This window comes from Catharus ustulatus, chromosome 7, assembly GCF_009819885.2.
Source record: "Catharus ustulatus isolate bCatUst1 chromosome 7, bCatUst1.pri.v2, whole genome shotgun sequence".
Taxonomy (NCBI): Eukaryota; Metazoa; Chordata; class Aves; order Passeriformes; family Turdidae; genus Catharus; species Catharus ustulatus.
In genome coordinates, this window is record NC_046227.1 from 24,273,939 (window position 1) to 24,290,127 (window position 16,189).

The 16,189-nt window shown below is 45.9% G+C and overlaps 1 protein-coding gene across 2 annotated transcripts in view; it reads right to left on the bottom strand.

The window, feature by feature from the left end:
- Positions 1-14,170, bottom strand: part of SMARCAL1 (SWI/SNF related, matrix associated, actin dependent regulator of chromatin, subfamily a like 1) — a 37,683-nt gene extending 23,513 nt beyond the window's left edge. Inside the window, exons 1-7 of one of the 2 annotated variants that reach the window (XM_033064950.1) lie at positions 14,069-14,170; positions 10,757-11,720; positions 10,044-10,094; positions 7,082-7,342; positions 6,421-6,471; positions 3,521-3,701; positions 2,430-2,580 (exon numbers count right to left, since the gene is read on the bottom strand). In XM_033064950.1, the coding sequence (XP_032920841.1) occupies positions 2,430-2,580; positions 3,521-3,701; positions 6,421-6,471; positions 7,082-7,342; positions 10,044-10,094; positions 10,757-11,630 (1,569 nt within the window). In that variant the 5' untranslated portion in view covers positions 11,631-11,720; positions 14,069-14,170. The other variant, XM_033064951.2, reaches the window with a different exon arrangement.
- Positions 14,171-16,189: the final 2,019 nt, after the last annotated feature.

The following is a 16,189-nucleotide window of genomic DNA, read 5'->3' on the forward strand; positions in this document are numbered from 1 at the left end:
TACACAGAAATTTAGTTTTCCCACTCATCAGCAAACCTAAGGCTGTGAAACACAGACTTCTAAGCAGTAAACATCTATCACTATAGCAATGTTTACTCCACGGTGAGGGTGAAGTACAACTCACCCAGATGAACAAAACTCTTCCACTACCTCCTCTTCTTAAAAAGTCCACCCAAAACAACAACAACAAAAAAAGAACAAAATTAAAAGATCAAGTTGACAACACACCAGCTGCTCTATGACAGTAGCTGAAATTCATGTGGTAATTGTCATTCAATCAACCTCTTGAAATGCTCCACACACCAGAGCAAGATATCCTCCCCCAAGCCCATCTGTTAGCCAGACCACCCACCATTTCCCTTGTAATTCTGTCCCCAGTGACACCAAGCTCTCTGCAATGTTTGAGTTCTGCTGATGTTGCTCTGCAGAAAACTGTCTGGGCCCATCAGGATCTGGTCCCTACAGAAATGCAACCAAATGGCGATTAGAAATGGCATCTCTGTCTCCAGGAGTTTTGCCTGTTGAAATCCCCCAACCACAATCATTCCTCTCCACTGTTCAGCAACCTCATGCAGCAGCAGGAGGAGTTAAATGTGAGCTTCTCACATCTCTCAGTATGTGAGAGAGTAACAATTAACTATCCTTCTCCACTTACTGAAAGCACCACAACCAAAATGACCAAACATGCAGGCAAGGTTGGATACCAACCAAAAAAAGTATGTGCTTGACACCATGTCAAAATTTAAGACAAAGCAAAAGGAAAGTACCTGGAAACACCTACTGTACTGCCCTCTCCTTTCATAAAGGGCATGTGACTAATTTAATCCTGAAATTTCACAGGGTGCTGACCTCAGTTGACAAGAAGTGCTATGAAACTACCCTGTCAATTATTTAAGTTTCAATGCTGAACTCCAAGTGCACATGGGTGCAACACTTCTGACCCAAAAGTACCTTTGCCCTTCCCACCAGTTTCCTATGGTACCTTGACTATAAAGTCACTCAGTGGCCTGAGCACAGAAAGCCAAAATAAAACATATGTTTATATCACTAAGATGAAGAGAATTTCGGCCATTTTGGTTCCAGAGACACCAAGAAAACTTCTACCATTACAGTAAAACACATCTGTACTAGAATGAACTGAGTAGATTATAGATTATAATTAATTTCACTTTATGAATTTCTGTGACACATTTCTCTTACATCTCCATCCATTACATACTCAAAAATCAACCAGATCTCTAAAGCAAATGTTCTAACAAAACATCTCCCACAAGAGCCTCCTGGGCAGCTGGGAGTAGGGGAAGGAAGAAATCAAGTACTCAAATTAATTTAAAAAAACCCAAACAAACAGACAAAAAATGCCTCATATTTCTTAAATCTCCTGAAACAGAATGTAGAAATTTATTTGCAGTTGCTCAATACTTCAGGAAACCTTCAGGCCCAAATTGTTCCTGGCAGATATCCCACAGAAGCAATGGATTCAGGTTAGGTGCTGTCCCACAGGTCTATAGACCTTGAAATTTCAAGTATGATGAGCATCACTCCCTTTTCAGTAAACAACTTTATTTTCTTTTCACCCTGCATTTTGTTGCACTACTGGATATTAAAACACACACCAAGATGCTCTAAAAACCTGGTTACAGCAAAAAACCAGCAAATACAAATCAATACTTTTCTCATCAATGCAATATTCCAGGAAAAGCTGAACTCCCACCTCCTCCTTCTGTGGATAGAATTTACTGACCTAAAAGCTCTGGCTCACCTTTTTCTCCCACAGTGAACATTTCACTAGCTGATGGCAACCCAACAGCCTCAGTGTACAAACTATGGCAGTGCTTTATTTCAACACACATTTCTCAGCCATACAAGCTTTCTTGGGCTTTGACCAACATTAATAAAGGACTCAGAGGAGTCAGCAGCATCCACTGGACAGGCCAAAAGACATATTAGAACAGACACTTAATGATGATGATAATGGGGCCTTTTGAACAGAGTGGAGAATCCCAGCATCTGGGCCCTTGTTTCAGCCAAGGAACTGGCAAATACTGCTATGATGGGCTTGAATACAAGACAATTGCTTGAATGGAACTATTATCTTTGACACTGATGAGTAAAAATGCCCCCTTGGAGCCAACTGACTTGCAGGAACAAAGTTAACAGAGGGTCAGAGGACACACTTTCTCTAGCTGTCCCTCTTCCCAACAGATCAGCTGGACTACAAAAAGAAAATCAGCCAAAAAAAAAAAAATTAGGCATATACCATACAGTCAACACCAAGCAATTTCCCACCATCGATCTTCTAAATCAGTACAAGTTTTTGTTTCTTTGCCTTAACACATTTAGAAGTTGAACTTTTGCAAAGCACAATACAGTCTAACCATCACACAGGCTCTTTACTGACCCCATGCACATGCCCAAGCTCACAGTACCTCTGCCCATGTAAACCTCACAGAAGAAGGAGTGACCACCAGCAAGGGCCATTCCTGCTGGTAATAGGCAGCAATGCAGATGGCCTGGATGGTCTTGCCCAGACCCATGTCATCCGCGAGGAGCAAACGGCCATTTCTGGAAATTGCAAAACTGGGGAAAATAGAGGGAAAGAGGAGTCAAGAAATGGGAAACCTGGCAACCAAGATGAGCACAAGTCATGACCGAGCCTCTAACGTGGATCATCTGGAAGTGATCTGGGTTCTCCAGTAAACCTGGATTTTCTCCCTTAGTCTTCATACAAAGGAGCAACTCACAAATCTCTCAAAGCTTGGAAGCTCCTGAACAGAGTGTTTCAGCCCAGTCCTTAGAGATTTTGATTTCATATGAGAAGTAGTCTCAAGACCTTACAATTATTTAAAGCACATTCTTTCCATTATATTACTCACATTGTGTTCCAGAGTTCATTCTGGCTGAGCTAAGAAATTATTACTAAAAACAATAGCAATTTAAGACCATTAAGTACAGACTGTCCTGGACTACATATTGAAATCAACAACTAATGATCATATATTATGGGGACAGGGACATTTAAATTTGTATCTGTACATATAATTAGTAATTTTGAATCTTTTAGGGCTTGGGTCCCATTTCCTGGTCTCTTCCCATCCATATTTAATATTTAAAAAACAACAACAGAAGAGATGCACTTGGGAAAAAAACCAATTACTTTACAAAATAAAAAATCATATGACAATTATGTACATACTGAATCACGGGAGGGAGATCAGAGATGTCTCATTTGAACAATTTTTTAGACTAGAAAAATACTACTTTCCACCTGACTCATGATGAATTCTATCTAGAAACAAAACAGATGTGTCACTCAAAAAATAATAAAAAAATTTTTTAAAAATCCCAAACAAGCCATACTATACCAAACCATCAAAAACCTAAAGTGTCAGAGTGTAATAGACCCAGACTCTAGAGAAATGCAGAACCCTTCATGGACAAGAAGGCAACCTGGGCACCAGCATAAACTACACAATTCTAGACAAGGACTAGCACTTAACAGCATGCAAAAAGGACATACTTCACACCTTCCCGCTGAAAGGGCATGAGGCTCGTCACAATTTTGGAGTCCACTACTGAAAGGTCAGCATCAGGAATGTCTGTCTGTGATGGAGATTTCTGGAGTTGAGCAGCAAAGGTCTTAATTACTGCTTCAGGCAGTGGCTCCACTTCTACGGACGCGAGGCTCAGTAACGCTACCACTGCAAAGAACAGAGAAGTTTATTACCTGAAGGGACAACACACACACAACTTCCATTATGCATCTCAGGACACAACCCTCAACCTCATCAAAAATATAATTTCCTGTCCTGAAACAGCTCACAGAAATCATAGCATCATGCACAGGTGTTGGCCTGGCCTCTTCCATAAAGTCTATTTCAGAACCACATGATGAATCACATCTCCTCCCTTCGTACATAGACTTGGTTATAAAAAAACTGAAACTCTGATGCCATCATTCAGAGATGATTGTTACTAATACAGCTGGAGCTGGATTATTCATGCTGAGGGCAGCTTAGGGCACACTTTACTCAGAAAGAAAAGTACAGATTTGAACAGAAGAGCTCCTGAAGCCTAGAAAGCAGGGGCAACTTTATCTTGACCCTGGGATTTTGTACCTCTGAGGCTTCCACTATGCCAAAACCATCAGAAGTGACCCAAGACAGTTACCAAAAGAGTATAATTCATCTTCAATTTTGAAAACTCCCTGCTTCTCCTGTTCCCTGAATTCACAGAGTTTAGTTCTGCCTCCACTTTTCCATGCTTATTTACCCACATTGGGTAAGAAAACAGGAAGCACCTCAAGACTCAGAGACGCAGCTCTTGTACCACCAGCAGCAGCACTGCAACATCCGCAAGGACCAACAGCACCTCCCTGCTCAGCTGGTGCCACTGCTGTTCTCCTGGACAGAAGCAGCTTACAGGCAGCCAATTCAGTTCCTCAATACCACTGTCCCTTCACCGATGAAGCCTCACAACTTCACCTTCCCAGCTGGACTAAAGGGATCCCCAGCATCCATTATGCCAAGATCTTGGAGCCTTCATCTTTTCAACCCATGCATCATAACAATCACAGCATCTAGCCAATTATCCTCCTGCATGACTTCTTAGTCCTCTCTAGCAGCCACTCTATCCTATCCTCTCAAAAATAAAAATGTTTCTTTTTAATCCAACAATTAATTTCTAAAAAAATAAACACCAGCTTTAAACACGCAGTGAGCTGTGACCAGGAAAACTTATTGAATAATTTTTGTCCAGTGACTATGAAATCAAAGATACATCTACACTAGGAACACAAATGCAGGTGCACAGATTTTTATTGCAGGAAGCAGCTTCATTTTTTCTTTAGCATTCAGTTTGTATATGAAGTCCAGAATAAAAAAAAAAAAAAACCTGCTTGGAAAAACAACTAAAATAAGAACTCGCTATACCAGCAGTAAATGCACTAGAACTCAGCTAGGTATTTTTGTTTCAGTTGTCTCCAAGAGGAAAACAGCAGGATGGACCCCTGCCATATAAAGGGGGAAAGCAATTCCAAGAAATATACATATGAAAAGATTTCCATTTGTGGTTGGGCAATGACCAAACTTTTTAAACTCTCCAGTTTAATTTATACTCCTTCAATAGCAGGAATTCACCCAAAGAACAGCAGAAGCTTGTTATTACACTCACAGACAGAGCTATGTGTTAGCATAATTGCTACAATTTGCTCACTGATAATTCTGTTGCTATTGTTCTGTACATGAGCTGGGAGAGTGATTAAGATATATCTGCCACCAGCATGATTCATCCAACAGACAGTTTTTAGTGAAGTGACCTTTATATAAAGATGACTGAGCAACTAGGCAAAGAGATATTAACCTCTACAAACAGTTCCCAGCTAACAGATCTCTCTGCTGGAAATGGCAACCAGCCTTTCTAAATTCTCTTTTTTTAATTTTGATGTAGGCAAATGAACAGGCAACAAAGCAAATGCTGTTCCTCTAAAAGGCACGTGCTGGAATCCTCAAATGCCCTCACAAATTACACTCTGCAAGATTCATGGATTTTTTTTTTCCTTTCCTCAAATCTGTGGGATTCTGAATACTTCACAACAACTGCCAGCCAGCATGACCTAGCCTATGACAGACTAGGAGGTGATGTGTCTGCTCAGACTGCCTGGCACATGCTACAGCATCAGGCCCTTTGCACGTACAAGTGGCCTTGTGACCAAATTGTGAGCGATCATCAGCACACACCAAAATCAGGAATGTCAACATTCCAACCCTGCAGTTTCATAACAGTCTCCTCCAAGACACACTCACTTGTTTTCAAGACCTGGCCTTCCTACACGGCCCCACCACATGGCTTTCAGCCCTACAGCCATTACTGATATTATTAAGACTTGCACAATAGAAGCATGCACTCACTCAATTATTAAACACACTGTGGTATTCCATGGAAGCAGGAGCCCATGCTGGAGAGAAACTACTCTAAGAAACAGCATTTCAGCTCGAAACACTCACACTTCCTAAGGATGTGTATAGAGCACCTGGCTTATTATCCTTCTAAAACTCACCCCAACCAAATTCCACAGCCACAACCCCTCACATGAGCACTGAAGCAAACACAGCATACTGGGGTGGTAAATAGTAGTTACAACACTTAGGACTTCTGTAATGCTATTCATCTCAAAGCACTCTATAAACTTAAATAAACATAAAAAACCGAGAAGCAGATGTGCTAGAAGCATGCTGCAGAGATTGGTTTATTCTGCAAAGTTGCATCTATTAATAAACAAAACACACCAAAACACAGTTCCACATTTCAGTTTGGCAAGTCAGTTTTACCGGCATTATACAGATGCAAAAAGGCAATGGGCAATGGACAGAAGCTGAGGAACAGGAAGTTCTCCCTCACTGGAGAAACACAGCTACTCACTTAGTTTGGAGTAATCCTCCAGCAGGAAATTCCACTTTCTGGTATTCATATCTGCAATAGTTACAACAAACACTCTTTTTAAAAAGACTGAATTCTCTATCCATAAGAGCATGCTTACCTACTTATATCCTCTGCATTTCAGGGAAGTTTTAGAAGAACTGTTACCTTGTTCAAAATTGATTCTCCTCTGTTTGCTCTCATTTTAAGCAAACATTTTGGAGAAGATTTAAAAGCATGACCACACACCTAAAAATGGTGGTATCAGGCAGCTGCAGCCATTGTACAGCACACTAAAGCAGAAGTAAAAGAATGTCCAGCTGCATCTGATAATAAAGACAAGAATTTTGCATGGTCTCCATACTCCCGGCAAATTATCAGCACAACCCACCTCATTTACAGTATTTACAGTAAATGTAACCATGCTGAGATCTGAAATACCACCTCAGCTAACAGGCCCAGAAGAGGACATGTTCTGCCATGGGATAAAGTACTGGACACAGACACAACACTAAACTAGAACTACAAAATCTTCTAAAATCTTCATCAAAGCACGTTCTCTCATGCTCTTTCAGAGGGATGTACTCTCACAACCTCTCTTCTATGAAGCAAGAGCAGCCCCAACAAGGTCATTACTAGAAAGCAGACACAGCAGGAGACTCACCATAATTTCTGGAATCCATCTGTTTGAACACTCCGATCACTTCTGCAGCATACCCAATATCGACCTCAAATCGCAAGCGAGAGATAAGCACACACTTCCCTTTGACAAGGGCTGAGGGCTTCTTCCAGTTCTTACACATCTTCAAGAGGGATTTCACATCAACCCCACTGCCAACGAAATGAGAGCCTGATGCCATGCCAACCACATTTTCTCCTTCCAGTGGTGCCAGAATTACTGATGAAAGTTGATTTGCTTCTTCCACTAGGGAGAAAAGCATAGAGATATAGAAAAAAATTAATAACAAATAACACACACAAGTTTGAAAGAAATTATGATTCCCTGCTTTCATTCACAGGGACAAAGAATAGAGAAAGCAATGGCCTGGAGGAGCAGGTTGCTGGGATTTTCCACAGAAATACAGCAGGGGCAAAGGGAACATGCGATAAGTGAACAAGGACCTGTCCAGCATTGTGATTGCACTAAGCTCCCTCTCTGTCAGCAATCCTAAAATGTGGCTCCCTAGGCCAGGGTAAGTAATCTGCAGAAGCACATTCAGCAGTAAATTGCACACAGCTGTACAGTGCTTTCACTTAGAAAATCACAGGGACAGGAGCATGGTGACCAACAGCATGTGTCCGAAAAGATGGGAAGGTGCTTCTGTAAACAGCAAAGGAGAAAGATTTAAAAATACTTGTCTCCTGCCTCATGCCAATCCATCTAGGAGGAATATATTCTGTATATTCAGAATATAATATATATAATTAATATAATAATATATTAATATAATAATTATACTAATATAAATATATAATACGTATAATATAATAATAATACTATAATATAATACAGAATATAATTCTGCATATTCAGAATGCTGTAGGAAGGAATCTAAGCCAAATTCCTAAATCTCTTTTGTTACAATTTAAGTTCATTACCCCTTATTCCATGTCTTACTGTTAGACTTGCACTTCCAGCCATCTGCACTCCTGTCTTACCCATCATCAGCAATCACCTCTGTCACAATGCCAGGGCATGGTGAGAGGCAGGACTCAGCATTTTACAGATGTTAGCCTGAGAACACAGCTACCCACAGTAACAAACATGCCACTTATCCCTATGTTTCCCTGCCAATTTATACCCATGTGTCATCTTTATTACTGTAACTGAACTCTGGTGATTAAGGAATGGGAATACTATTTCTTATACTTTTTACGGAACCAAAGTAGTGAAGTTTGTCCCCAGGTCTCCACCTCACAGATACTACAGTAACACAAATATCCATGAACTTCTCCAGACTGCACTAGACTCACAAGCAGGGGACCATTAAGCACACTCTGCCTCCAAGTTCTTGTAGAAGGCAACTTTCCCTCTCTGGGAGCTGTTTAGAAAAAACCCAAGTGAATCCAGGCCTTTGAGCACTGAGCTGCACATCATGATCCACTCTGCTTCTTTTTGAGTAGTCCAGAAAACTAATACACAACAAAGAAATACAAACTTTAGGTTCAGTGTCAAAATGTGAAAACAGATAAAGAACTTCAGACAACTTCTTCCTAATCAATTAATAAATAAACCATTTGGGTATGATCCAACCTTGTTTTAAAATAGGTGACTTCCTGAATAAATTCAAGCATTTGAGATTTCTACTCCAAATAAAAAGTTTAAGAGCATCCACTGAAAATAATTTTTAAAATTAGAGGGATTAGAAACCACCAATTTAGACGTTCTCCTCCCAATGCATCAAGCAAAAGATTTTAGATGCTACTGGTTTAGCACTGTATAGTTAGAGATCACCTCTACAACTAAAACAGAAAGAAACTAGAGGAGAAAAAAGCATATTTTACTCCTTTATTTCAACATTTGTTTCTAGGCTTGACTGCATGTTTAATCTATAGTACAAAGAATAAAAAGGTGACACAGCACCACATTATTCAGAAAAACTAAATTACAAGTGGGAAATTTAAAAAATAATTGTTTTACACTTTCACTATTACGTTTTCAAGGCCCTTTTAAGTTAGTTTCCTTTTCTCAGGCTATTTTCTCCAATTTCACAGGCCTATGTTGCTCACATACCGTCTTCACTTGTAAACAGGAACTTTCCACAGAGTACTCATATATTTTATAGCTTTAAAGAAAAATGCCTGATTTCTAAAAACCATTCTCTTCATTTGCAAGCTCCTTGGTACAGAGATTCTGCTCTCATCTGTACTTGATACACTTCAAGCAAGCCAACAGCATTTAAATTATAAATGTGTGGCAACCCACATGGGAAGCTAAAATACCAGCACTCAACGGTGGTTTTTTAAAGTGCTCAACACAGGCCTAATTCTGTTCCCACTGAAATCAATAGTGATTTATCACTCACTCACTTCAATACAGCATGCTTTTGAAAAGCCTACCTGAAGTATTTGCCTCTATCATCTCTCAATCTTTCCAGAGTAAGATGACAAGAGGAAAAAAAAGATAAACCCACCCTTATTATACCAAAAAAAAGGCAAATTCATTTTCAGTCTCACTGAAAACGCTGGAGAATTACTCTTTATCCTTTTCTGACACACAAAAGTAACAATAGAAGTGTTTATATAAGAGCTATTTAAAAATAAAATACATGAATGGACCCAAAAATTAAGCATTAGCCACTGGAAAACAATCAGTTTTTAAAACAAATTCAAAACAAGTACCAGCACAGCAGGTTATTTTCCTATGATCTTGTTGGCTGCTGAAAAATTCAATGATAGAACCTGTGCTTGGTATTTAGATTACATGAAAAATTAAATTATTTCTAATCAACTACAAAGTATCAGAAAACTGTTATGAGCTAAATGCCTAAAAGATGGGTATTATCTTTAAGTAGCACTACTTTTATTACTCAAGATACCAACAAAGCTAAACAATAACTATAGAAAGCAGGGGAAGGAGGGGTGTCAATATTCCACTTGTTTTTTAGCACTCAACATTTACTTACAGAGACTGCTGTAATCTTCCATGCTGAAATTCCATTTTTTCATAGCAGGATCTAAAGTAGGGCAAAAGTAATAGGGCAGAATATTAATCATTTGGGGCAGAAAAATAGTGGTGGTGTGAAATGTTCATGCAAGGTGAAAGTGTTCAATCAATTCACACAAACTTTTTGCCACACATCTGAAAAGCAGGTATGCCCAAGCTTACAGCTACATGACACCAGAAAAAGACAAGAAGAATGCAACAGCTATTCACAGGAATCAGCAACACGTGAAAGAAAATATAGAATACAACAAATAAAGGTAGGGGTAAAAGATCAGAAAAACAAAAGGGGGAGATTCCACTGCTCTCTGTAACCCAAGATCATAACTCTGAACTATAGCTGAAGTGACCCATTTTCACATCCCAGTTTATGAGGAGAACTTCACTTTCTTCACTTCCAAAAAACTTTGACCAGCTGCTGCCACTGAACTTCACAGAACACTGCTCATAAAGCAAGGCTTCTGACTTCTTTTCTAAATCCAAGCTCAAGCTATTTATGTCCAGAATTTCTATCCAATTTAATCTGTATTTAGTTCTCTAATCCCCCATTAATACCACACATTCCACCCCATCAATAGGTACACTGGTGAGAGCTAGTAGCAACAACAATAGCAACAGATGCCAAAACTTCAACCCAATTTAAAACAGAGATAACAGCAAACAAGCAATCCTTACCATAGGCTTTGCTTGGTACCTTCTTAAACACAGCAATAAGTTCAGCATTATACCCTATTTCAACCTGGAATCTTCCTGGGTCTTCCCCATATTTCACACATTTTCCTTTCGTAACATTATTTGCTTTCTTGTGAGAGGCAACTTCAAAGGTAGAGCCCACAGCAGCAGAGCTGGTCAGCTTCTGCATTCTACCACTGGCCTGAGAAACAAAACCTCCCCCTGTTCTTTCTGTTGGTCTGTTTATGTTTATCAGCATTCCTGAATCGCTCAGGGCGGCGCTGCTTGGTGTAGAAACATATTTAATGGCAGATTTGTTCTGAGTTTGTAAATCTTTACTACCATCAGGGTGCCCATTATCAATGAATCTTGGATGAGGTGGTCCTGTGGGGTTTTTGAAAGCTGGGTAGAATTTGGACGGTGGGAATGTTCCATGATTAATTAAAGTGTGCTGTCCATGATCCTGACTACCAGCATCCAAGTAATGTTTATGGGAATAACTCTGAGAATTCGGGATCGTTGCAGGGAACTGCTTAAGGCCACTTGCTTGTTCTGAGTCCTCTAAACAACTCTTTTGCTGGTCTCTGTGTGAGCCAGCCATCTGTTGCTTTGCTGTGTAATGGTTATAGCCTTTCTGGAGACAGCTCTTCTGCTCCACAGGCGTGTTTGGATTCTGTTGGTGCTGGCTGGTGAACCCATGATTGTTTTCTTCCTTAGAGTTTCCCAGATTGCCCAGCCTCTGTTCTTTCTGCGGAGCTGCAGCGATGCCCACGTGCCCAGCTCTCTGGGCTGCCAGCCTCTCTGCTCTCCTAGCCAAAGCCAGCTGGCGGTTCTCTTCAATCCTTCTCTTCTGCTCCTCTGTAAGGCCTGATGACATCTTCAACGATTCCAACAACAAATCTGTACCTAAACTACATTGGGAATTAATCACAGAGGCACCTGCTTCTTTAGAGGAAGGCAGGCCAGTCTAAAGAGAAAAAAAAAATAACTAATTATTATTGTATTGATAAATTAGCATTATTAGTGATTGAGTATTACTGTAACTGATTCTACACAAATCTAGTAGTACAGCAAAGCTGTCACACCAATGCTGAGCCATTATCAGCGAGTCGATGGTGACAAGACACTGATAAGGGCTTGCATGCCAGTCCTGCATAGATAAAACAGACCAAAAAAGGAGAGAACTCCTATTCCACTATAGTTTTGAGTACAGTAATTTCACGAATACAAGCCGCACCAATTTGACCAAAATTTTGGTGGAAACCCGGAAGTGCGGCTAATATTCCGGGGCGGCTAATCTATTAACAAAATTCTAAAAGCTGCCAACACGGAAGTGAGAGCCCGCGGCAGCCCCAAGCCAAGCTGGAGCCCGGCCGGCCCCGGCAGAGGTGGGAAAGCCTGGCAGAGGCGGGGCCAGCAGTGTGGGGGGCGGGCGGCAGAGCCTGAGCCAGCAGGGCGGGGCAGGGAGGGCGGCAGAGCCTGAGCCAGCAGGGCGGGGGAGCCCGGGAGAACTGGGGCTAGCAGTGCAGGGGAGCATGGCAGAAGCAGGAAGGCCGGCGGGTGGGGCTGCCTGGCAGCGGGGGAAGCCCAGCAAAATGGGGGCCAGCAGCGTGGGGGAGCCCGGCGGTGCGGGGGCCTGCAGTGCCGGCCAGGGCGAGGAAACGCGGCGGCGGTGCAGACGGGAGGGGGCGGCCGGCGAGCCTGGTGGCGGCGGCGGCAGCCCTGCCGGCGGGGCGAGCCGAAGCGGCGCTCGCCGAAGCGCGCGAGCCGAAGCGCCGCGAGCCGAAGCGCCGCTCGCCGAAGCGGCGCTCGCCGAAGCGCCGCGCGGCGAGCCGAAGCGCCGCTCGCCGAAGCGCGCGAGCCGAAGCGCCGCTCGGCGAGCCGAAGCGCCGCGCGGCGAGCCGAAGCGCCGTTCGCCGAAGCGCGCGAGCCGAAGCGCCGTTCGCCGAAGCGCGCGAGCCGAAGCGGCGCGAGCCGAAGCGGCGCGAGCCGAAGCGCCGCGCGGCGAGCCGAAGCGGCGCGAGCCGAAGCGGCGCGAGCCGAAGCGCCGCGCGGTGAGCCGAAGCGGCGCGAGCCGAAGCGCCGCGCGGCGAGCCGAAGCGGCGCGAGCCGAAGCGCCGCGCGGCGAGCCGAAGCGCCGTTCGCCGAAGCGCGCGAGCCGAAGCGGCGCGAGCCGAAGCGCCGCGCGGCGAGCCGAAGCGGCGCGAGCCGAAGCGCCGCGCGGCGAGCCGAAGCGGCGCGAGCCGAAGCGGCGCGAGCCGAAGCGCCGGTCGCGAAAGCGCCGCGGGGCGGGCGCGGCGCTCGCGAGGCGCGGCAGCGGGGCGAGCGAAAGCGGCAGCGGGGCGGGCGGCGAGCCCGGCGGCGGCAGCCCTGCCAGCCGGGCGAGCGAACGCGGCAGGGGGGCGGTGCTGACGGGAGAGGGGGGCCAGCGAGCCCGGCGGCGGCGGCAGCACCACCCGGCCAGCCCCGCCGAGCCGTGGCGCTGAGCTGGGCCACCCGGCCCCGTCGGCAACCATGAGCGGGCCGAGCCTGCCTGGCCCCGCCCCGAGCCAGTAAAGCCCGCTATGCCGCGATCCTGTTACTAATTGGCCAATTTGTGAAAGCTGCGCACGGATTCTCGCGACGAACGAAAGTGCGGCTAATATTCGGGGTGCGGCTTATCTATTGACAAAGACAGCAACATTGTCGAGGCACCGGGGGTGCGGCTTATAATCCGTGCGGCTTGTATTCGTGAAACTACTGTACTCTTCTCTGCAATTCCCAGCAGAACTAATAAAATAGCAATGTACGGAGACACCCAGCACTGCAGAGCCAGCCCTGCTAAGGCACACGCAGGCAAAGGATCATATTCCTGCACAGTCTGGTGGAAGTGTGTCCTATTTTGGGTACCTATTAGCAAAGATGGGACCATGCCCATCTTCCCTGTTCACCTTCGCTTCCTGGGTGTCTCAGAGCGTGGCAGACAAATGCTGAACTCCACAGGACAGAGCCAGCCCCTCCTGAGAAACCCCCACTCGCAGGTCACGGACCTCCAAACAGCAGCGAGGAGCTGGCTCTCACATGTCCCAGCCGCCCGCCTCGCTCCATGCGCTCGCTGCCCCGCGTCCTGCGGGATGCCAGCCCCGTCCGCTCCTCACCTCCCTGCGGGCGGTGGGCTTCACCCTCTGTGCCTTCCTCTCCCATGAGGCGGACAGGCTCCCGTCACAAACTCCACGGAGGTCCCGACCCACCCCGTCCCTCGGGCCCGCCAGCCGCAGCGTCCCGGAGGTCAGGCCTTGTTCCCCGCCCGCCCCGGGGGCTCCGCTGCCCGCTCACCGCACGGCCCGGAGCGCCTTCGCGGAACTACAGCTCCCAGCAGCCCCTGCGCTACCGCCCGACGGCACCGAGCGGGCGGAAGCGTACAGGACTCCGGGAGATAAGAGAAATGGGACGCTGGGAAATGTAGTCTTCCGGTTGCGGCGCCATCTCGGGGGTGGTGGCGTTGCGGTGTTCGTGGAGGGAGCCGGGGCTCTGGGGCCGCCCATGTCACTCTCTCAGGCCCCGTACGGCGTGCGGGGACTGCTGCTGGCCCCAGGCTGAAACCTTGCCCCAGCCAGCACCCAGCGCTGTACGGCCGGGGCGGACACCCTCGCTGGTGTACGGGTCTGGCACGCCAATGTGTGCTGCTCCTGAGTGGTGACGTGTGGGGAGTAAAGGATGACAGCACTTGTCAGCAGTGGGGAACAAGTCTGCCCCCGGGGGTTAGGAGCAGCAGCTGGCATTGGTGCAAGGTTGCTTTGTCATTTTTGAATATTGGTGGTAAGTTGGAAAATACCTCTGAGATCATCAAGTTCAACCTGTGACCAAACACCACCAGGTCAACCACACCATGGCACTGAGTGCCATGTCCAGTCTTTCCTTAAACCTCCAGGGATGGTGACTCCACCAGCTCCCTGGGCAGCCCACTGCAATGTCTAATCACCCTTTCTGAGAGGAAATTCTTCCTGATGTCCAGCCTAAACCTCCCCTGGTGCAGTTTGAGGCTGTGTCCTCTCATCCTGTCCCTGGCTCCTGCAGAAGAGCCCTGCCTCCACTAGCGACAGTGTCCTGCCATGTGGCTGTACAGAGTGATGAGGTCTCTCCTGAGCCTCCTTTTCTCCAGGCTAAACACCCCCAGCTCCCTCAGCTGCTCCTCGCAGGACATGTGCTCCAGACCCTTCACAGCTCTGCTGCCCTTGTCTGAGCTCACTCCAGCACCACAATGTCCTTCCTGAGTTGAGGGGCTCAGAAATGGTCACAGCACTCAAGACGTGGCCTTGCCAGTGCTGAGTGCAGGGGGACAGTCACTGCCCTGGTCCTGCTGGCCACACTCTTGCTGATACAGGCCAGGTGCCATTGGCCTTCTTGACCACTTGGGCACAGCTGGCTCATGTTCAGTTGCTGTTGACCAGCATCCCCAGGTCCTTTTCCGCTGGGCAGCTTTCCAGCCACTCTGCCCCATGCTGCAGTGCTGCCTGGGGTTGTAGTGGGTGAAGTGCAGGGCCTGGCACTTGGTCATGTTGAATGTCATACCCTGGTCTCAGCCCATTCATCCAACCTGTCCAGCTTTCTCTGCAGAGTGACAATCCAGTCCATCTTGGTGTCATCCATGAATGTTCTAGTGGTAAACTCAATCCTCTCATCCAGATTGCCAATAAACAGGACTGGGCCCAACATTGATCCCTTGGGACACTACTAGTGACCAGACAGGGGATGTCCCTGGAGGCTGGCAGGGGACAGATAAAAGTGCTTTCCACAAGCAGAACACAGAAGAGGACACAGGGAACTACGGGCCCATTAGTATTACTCCAGTCCCTTGGAATGTAGTATAGTCTTCCAACAAACTATCACAAGGCAAATGAAGCAGGTGATTGGGGAAGCCAGCACAGATTTACTGGAGGCAAATAATGAGAGATTAACCTGATCACTTTCTACAGCCAAATGACATTTTCTGTCTACATGGGGAGAGTAGTGGAGGTTGTTAACCTGGATTTCAGCAAAATATTTGACCATGTTTCCCATGGCTCTCTTCTGGATTAGTTGACCAGATAGACTGGAGGAAGGTTCTGTGGGATAGGTAGGAAATTGGCTCCCAGGCCACAGCAGAAGGCAGCAATCAATGGTTTTTATGCAGCCTGGCAGCCTGTCACAAGTGCTGTCCCTCAGGGAGCACACTAGGTCCCATGCTGTTCAAGAAATTACACTGGAAGAGGTTTCATTTCGATATGAGAAAGAAATTTTTTGCATTGAAAACAATCAATCATTGAAACAACCTCCCCAGGGACATGGTGGGGGCTTCATCACTGAAGGTTTTCAAAATCCAGCTGGAGAGGATGATAGATAACCTCATCTAGGCTCCCTTTCCCACAAAGGGTAGATCAGATGGTCTTTTGAGGTGCTTTCCAATTTGGACTGGCT